Source organism: Armigeres subalbatus, chromosome 2 (genome assembly GCF_024139115.2).
Source record: "Armigeres subalbatus isolate Guangzhou_Male chromosome 2, GZ_Asu_2, whole genome shotgun sequence".
NCBI lineage: Eukaryota > Metazoa > Arthropoda > Insecta > Diptera > Culicidae > Armigeres > Armigeres subalbatus.
Window position 1 is genome coordinate 197,680,978 of NC_085140.1, and position 7,368 is coordinate 197,688,345.

Consider the following 7,368-nt stretch of genomic DNA (forward strand, 5'->3'; position numbering starts at 1 on the left):
CAATTGTTTAGATATAAGTACAAAATGTTAGTCTAAGAATAAACTTTTGTCCGTGTAATAAATATCCAGTTTGTCCGCGAATATATGTAGTTTGAAACAGTTAAACCGTGTTTAGTGTATCAAGGGAAGAAGAAAAGGACCAAATAAGACGTGTAGGAGCTACAAGCTGAAGGGAGCGCTTGTTTCCACCATTGCGAGGCGATGTTCGGTTGGCTGCATGAACATAGCAGGAGCTATTGAGCAATCGGAGGTAAAAGGGGCAGAACCGTTCATTTTGGTCCTTCGAACCGGATCCGTGGACCAAGGATTCTGGAACAGGACGAAAGTCGAAGAACTGCAAAGGAGGCGCAATAATCTGCCATTTTCCCTGTGAAACAAAAACCACAAAGAAAAACCATTTGCGCCATTACTCCCGTGAGACAATTACATAATTGGACCATTGTTGTGCATCAAATTCATTGGCATATTTGACTGGATTGAAATCGGAGGACTGTTCTACTTACTACCCTGGAAGAACTCGGATCGTCTTGGGCTTGCATCGTGGTCAAATGCAGCATGTACTGAGCAGCGTTGGAAACCTTTTATCAGGTAAAATTTAATAGTGCAGTATATGTCTTGCCGGAGTGTTTATTTCAACCCACTAACACTGCCATTTCGACCATTTCTCCGACCATGGTTACTTTGACGGCGACGATCAACGAGATTCTACCCACACGGAATTAGTGGATTATCAGCATAAGCTAACCCGAGATTAGTCTAACTAATCTCCAACAACATTGGTTGGAAAACCCGGTTTATTGCGAAGCCTTCGATTTGGACCATAAAAGGGGCTCATCAGGACCAAATTATTTTCGGAGCTTGTCTGGTGCATGCTACACTTTGAAGTAATCCGGACGGGATTTCAATCACTACGGACGGTAGCGATGTTACTTTGAATTAGCGCCATCGAGTTTGTTCAACACCCACTATTGCCCGGCAACATTGAGGAAGAGGCCGTATGATTCCATGTTCCCTCGGGTGAGTGACATAAGGCAGTATATGTCTGCCGAAGCTTTTCAGAAATATACACATTAAATGAATTTCATCCTCTTCGGCTCAATTCATTTTGCCACGCATCCCTATACGCCTAAGGCGTGTCGGCTCAAGTTGTTGATGTTGGAACTGCTGTTAGGTTCTCCAGGTAAACTTAACAGTATATGGCCTGCCGAGGCCCGCTTCTTTTGATATTACACCTATGCGTTTTGTACCTCTTCGCCTCGTCCTGGTTCACATTCATATATTGTGTCGTTGTTGTCGAATGACTGGTTGAGTTTCGAGCTGCATTGAATTGGTAATCGATCGCGTCGCTGGCCAGCCTAACCGTTGGTTCGTTCAGGTAAGATACCACGGTATATGTCCAGCCGAAGCGTTCACTTTGGATACTATATGCTCGTTTTACCCTCTTCACTCACGTCAATTATCGGTGGCAAGTTAGTGCTGCGTTGGTGTGATCTGCGGCTATTGTTCCTTCTGTGCAGTTTGGAAGGCGTAGAATCCTGTTTCCACAGGTAAAAGCTGGTATATGTCTAGCGAAGCTAGACCCCACCGCAGAAAACTACATCCTCGTATTTCTTCTATTATTACAACACTACAACGAGAGACGATGCCTAAATCAACAGCAGCGGACAAGAGGGCACCATCGCTGAGGCGACTTAAAACTCAACTGAAGGACGCTCAATCATCCCTAATGGACATCCAGCGGTTCATTGATGGTTTCGAGGAGCATGCTACGACCAGTGATGTTGAAGTTCGTTTAGATATGCTTGATGGGTTGTTTGAAACGTTTAGTGAAACTCTTATCGACATCAAATCCCACGACGATTTTACTGAGGAAGAAGGTACATACGAAAAGGAGAGAGTAGAATTTAGCGACCGTTACTATGCCGCTAAATCGTTTCTAATGGAGCAGCTCAAGGAACGCCAGGACTTACTGAATCAATCTGTTCGTCCGGAGAACATGACGGTGCAAGGCGAGCTCGTCGATCATGTGCGTTTGCCACAGATTAAACTGCAGACGTTTGCAGGGGATGTGGACGAGTGGTTGAGTTTTCGTGATTTGTTCACGTCACTCATACACTGGCGAAAGGACCTCCCGGAAGTAGAAAAACTACACTATTTGAAAGGCTGTTTACAAGGTGAACCCAAAAGCCTCATCGACCCTCTGCAAATTACGAAGGGGAACTATCAAGTAGCTTGGGACTTACTTCTACGAAGATACAACAATAGTAAGCAGTTGAAAAAGCGCCAGGTACAATCGCTGTTCAGGCTGCCAAATTTGACGAAGGAATCTGCTGTCGAGCTTCATGCTCTTGTCGAGGGCTTCGAGAGAATCGTGCAGACCTTGGACCAAATAGTACAACCGGCCGACTACAAGGATTTACTTCTGGTGAACATTTTGTCTGGGCGACTCGATCCAGTAACCCGTCGAGGCTGGGAAGAGTTTTCAGCCGGCAAGGAACAAGATACCCTAAAAGACATGCTAGAGTTTCTTCAGCGACGCACACACGTACTTGAGTCTCTACCAACGCGTTCAGTTGATACTAGGAGTACCAATCAGCAGCAGCAGAAACCAAGGCCCATGGTGCTGAAGACCAGTTACAGCACAGTTCAAGCAACAGATGGACGTTGTGCAGCCTGTTCTGGAATTCACCAGCTACATTTGTGCGCAGTATTTCAAGGGATGACTGTATCGGACAGAGAGTCTTTGCTACGTGCAAACTCGTTGTGTCGCAATTGTTTAAAACATGGACACGTGGCAAAGGAGTGTCAATCGAAATTTTCTTGTAAGCATTGCAGAAAAAGGCATCATACACTATTATGCTTCAAGTCAGGGAAGGATCACGCGAAGGTTGCGGGGTCTAAACGGGACAATGTTCCCAGGAAAGAAAGTCAAGACACAGTAGGTTCAGTATCGTCTCAGATCAAGGATGCATCTGAAACAGTGGTCGCTAGTGCGGTTCAGCAATTCTCAACCCAGGTACTGTTGGCAACTGCTGTCGTCGTTGTAGAGGACAACAACGGGAATCGACTTCCAGCACGGGCGCTTTTGGACTCAGGTTCGGAGAGCAATTTTATTTCAGAAAGGTTGAGTCAGCGATTACGGGTAACGAGAAATAAGGTGGATATTTCGGTGTCTGGAATCGCTCAAGCAGCATCACGAGTAAAGCAGCAGATTCAAGCTACAGTTTGTTCGCGGGTCTCAAGCTTTTCACGGAGAATGCGTTTTTTGGTACTCCCAAAGGTTACGGTCAACCTACCAACGTCGGCAATAAACACTACTGGTTGGACCATTCCAGATGGTGTAATTTTGGCTGATCCGACGTTTTCCATATCCAAGGACGTGGACTTAGTACTTGGCATTGAACATTTCTTCGATTTCTTCGAAAGTGGACAAAGGCTTTCATTGGGTCATCATCTCCCAGCCCTGAACGAATCTGTTTTCGGCTGGGTGGTTTGCGGTGGATGCACAGATTTGAAGGAATCTCCACGGATAAATTGCAACGTGTTGGCGGTAGAAGGTTTGGATGCTCTGGTAGCTCGATTTTGGTCCTGTGAGGAGGTTGATTTACCAGTTAGCTACTACTCGCCAGAGGAAGCACGATGTGAAGCTTTGTATGCACAGACGGTTCAACGCGATGCCGAAGGAAGGTACTCTGTTGCACTGCCAAAGAAAGAAGGCGCACTATCTTTACTAGGTGAGTCACGGGACATCGCAGTTAGACGTCTTCTTGGCACTGAACGTAGATTGGCAAGGGATACCCATCTTCGATCACAATATACAGCGTTCATGGAGGAATATGAACGGTTGGGACACATGCGTAAGATCAATGATCTAGGTTTTGTCAAACGTTGCTATCTGCCACATCACCCAGTGATCAAAGAGGAAAGCAAAACCACCAAGGTACGCGTGGTATTTGACGCGAGTTGCAAAACTTCAACAGGCATTTCGCTGAACGACGTTCTGCTGTGTGGACCAGTTATACAGCAGGATTTGCGGTCGCTGATATTCCGATGCCGAGTGAAGCAGATCATGTTGGTGGCGGACGTTGAAAAGATGTTCCGTCAGATAGATATCTGCACGGATGACAGAGCTCTACAGTGTATTCTTTGGCGTCCAACCCCAACTGCACAAATTTCAACGTTCGAGCTGAATACGGTAACATATGGAACAAAACCAGCTCCATTTCTAGCTACACGGACGTTAAAACAGCTGGCAATAGATGAGAGAGATCGGTTTCCACTCGCAGCAAAGGTTGTTTGCGAAGACGTCTATATGGACGATGTAATTACGAGTACAGACAGCTTAGACTCAGCGATTAAAATGCGAACTGAGCTCGATAGCATAATGTCTAGTGGTGGATTTCGACTTAGGAAATGGGCTTGCAACAGTGCAGAGGTCTTGCACGGTGTTGAGGAGGAAAGTTTGGCCATTCCAAACGTTGATGGAATCAACCTAGATCGGAACTCGTCAGTAACAACTCTCGGGTTGATCTGGCTGCCAACGACGGATGAATTCATGCTGAAGTTAAATATCTCTCAGATGGATTCAGAGCACATAATAACTAAGCGGAATGTACTGTCAAAAATTGCATCCATTTTTGACCCTCACGGATGGTTTGGTGCAACAATCACAACAGCAAAGGTGCTCATGCAACAATTGTGGACGTTGTCAGATACCAACGGAAAACGATTGGATTGGGATCAGCCTTTACCGTCAAAGGTGGGTGAGAGTTGGAGGAATTTCGAGGATCAATTACCAGTTCTTAGTTCAATAAGGCTAGCGAGATGTGTGGTCATTCCCAACGCTACTTCAATGGAAATGCACTGTTTCTCAGATGCATCAACCAAGGCGTACGGTGGATGTGTTTATTTGAGAAGCAGAAACGCAAAGGGAGAGGTAAAGGTTCGTCTGCTGAGCTCGAAATCGAGAGTGGCACCGCTCAAGATTCAAACAATACCGAGGTTGGAACTCTGTGGAGCACTCTTGGTTGCTCAGCTATTTAAAATTCTACGAGAAGCGCTGAACATTCCATTGGACGCATATTTTTGGACTGACTCTACGTGCGTACTCTGCTGGGTTGGAAGAATTCCCACGACATGGAATGTATTTGTCGCAAATCGAGTGTCGAAAATTCAAACCATAACTGAAAACTTTCGATGGCAACATGTCCCTGGAACGCAAAACCCTGCTGATCTGATTTCCAGAGGTATTACACCCCAGGAGATCGTTGATAACCTTTTCTGGTGGAATGGACCAGATTGGCTGGAATTAGGACCAGAGCATTGGCCGAATGCAGGAAACATAGCTGAAGATGAGTCTGTGGATACAGAACGACGTCAGTCGGTGATAGTGAACGCTTGTTCAGTTGTGCAAGAATTCAACGATTTTTATTTTGCCAAATTTTCGTCATATTCAGACCTAGTTCGTCGGACTGCTATCTGGTTGCGGCTATTTAAACTGCTCCGTACTCCTCGCAAAGATCGTACTTCTGGGTTCCTTATGGCTGCGGAGTTGAAAGAGGCTGAAAATGTTCTAATTCGACGGGTTCAGAAGGAAAGTTTTCCGGATGAGTTGAAGGCGTTATCTGCAAGAAAAACAGTAGCTGTAAAATCACCACTACGCTGGTTTAATCCCTATTTGGATAATGATCAAATACTTCGTGTAGGCGGACGACTTGGCCATTCAAATGAATCAGAAGATGCTAAGCATCCAGCTGTCTTACCGGCTCGCCATCATTTTACACGGCTGGTTTTGCATTACTACCACCTACGTTTATTGCACGCTGGACCGCAACTGCTATTGAGTGTAGTCAGACTTCGCTTCTGGCCCTTAGGAGGGAGAAATGTTGCACGGAATATAGTTCATCAGTGCCAGAGGTGTTTCCGAATGAAGCCGAAACCGGTTCGACAATTCATGGGAGAACTACCATCAGCGCGAGTGACAATTGCACGCCCATTCTCGAAAACAGGCATTGATTATTTTGGTCCCGTATATGTAAGACCTGGGCCACGGCGTACAGCGGTAAAGGCGTACGTTTGCTTGTTCGTGTACATGGGTACCAAGACGGAGCATTTGAAGCTCATGTTTGACCTATCAACGGAACGTTTTCTTCAGGCACTAAGTCGATTCACGTCTCCCAGAGGACCAATCTCTGAGATCTGATCTGATAATGGGACCATATTTGTTGGCGCTCAGGCTTCAGGGCTTCAGGCTTCAAGAGTTGTTCCAGTTGCTACGTAATCACGAAAGCATGCGCAAATCATGAAATACGTTGGATGTTTAGTCCCCCAAGTGGACCACATTTTGGTGGACTGTGGGAGGCAGCCGTTCGTTCCGCAAAACACCACATCTTGCGGGTATTAGGAAATGATCCTGTTTCAATCGAGGACATGAATACGCTGCTAGTCCAAGTAGAAGCCTGTTTGAACTCAAGACCAATCACTCCAATGTCAGATGACCCAAACGATCTTGAACCGCTCACACCAGCACACTTCTTGGTAGGATCGTCGCTCAACGCCTTACCCGAACGGAATTTCATCGATGTTCCAACAAAAAGATTAAACCACTTTCAACAGCTTCAACAAAAACAGCAGAGTTTTTGGAATCGATGGAGGCGGGAGTATTTATGTCAACTGCAAGGCCGCACAAAACGATGGCGATCTCCTGTAAAAATCGAAGTCGGTAAATTAGCAGTGATAGTCGATGACAATTTGCCACCTACGCAATGGAAATTAGCCCGGATCAGCGAAATACACCCTGGCAACGATGGAGTGGTACGCGTTGTCACTCTAAAAACGGCAACAAAGTTCGTCAAACGACCTATAGAGAAGGTTTGTTTACTTCCACTCGACGATACTGAAGAACGAGCAACAATAGAGGAATTATAGTTACCCCGCATACCTGTCCTTTCCCATCCATGTCGAAGAGGAACATTCTTTATTTTCAGAAATGCTGTTATTTCTGGGTGGGTGAGGATGTTTAGTGATGACCCTTTGGACTACATCCCTGGAAATACTTTACGTTCGAATCATCTGTCTCTAGTCAGTTATCCACAAAACACCTCATACCATGATACGCAGCATCATCACGATACGGAGAATATCTACGCTAATGGTTCGTCATCGGCTGTTATCAACTTACGTGATATGGAGAGCTGGGAGAGTTGAGGTGTCGGAGTTCAACCGAACTGATGGTAGCGAGAGCGGATTCGAACATTATCGGCAGATTAACAAATCCGTAGTTAGTGTTGTCCAGGTCACCGACTAGAACGGGTTAGCTACCGAGTGTAGAATTAAGTTTCAATTGTTTAGATATAAGTACAAAATGTT

The 7,368-nt window shown here is 45.7% G+C and overlaps 1 protein-coding gene across 1 annotated transcript; it reads left to right on the forward strand.

The window, feature by feature from the left end:
* The first annotated feature begins 1,642 nt into the window (after positions 1-1,642).
* LOC134209483 (uncharacterized) lies at positions 1,643-5,843 on the forward strand. Its single transcript, XM_062685466.1, has 2 exons — positions 1,643-4,759; positions 5,706-5,843. Exons 1-2 carry the CDS (start codon positions 1,643-1,645, stop codon positions 5,841-5,843), a joined length of 3,255 nt encoding a protein of 1,084 aa, XP_062541450.1.
* The last annotated feature ends 1,525 nt before the right edge of the window (positions 5,844-7,368 follow it).

Coding starts and splice junctions, on each gene's coding strand:
- LOC134209483 (XM_062685466.1), top strand. CDS start 1,643: ATGCCTAAATCAACAGCAGCGGACAAGAGGGCACCATCGCTGAGGCGA. Junction 4,760..5,705: donor ATCAGCCTTTACCGTCAAAG/GTGGGTGAGAGT, acceptor TACTTCGTGTAG/GCGGACGACTTGGCCATTCA.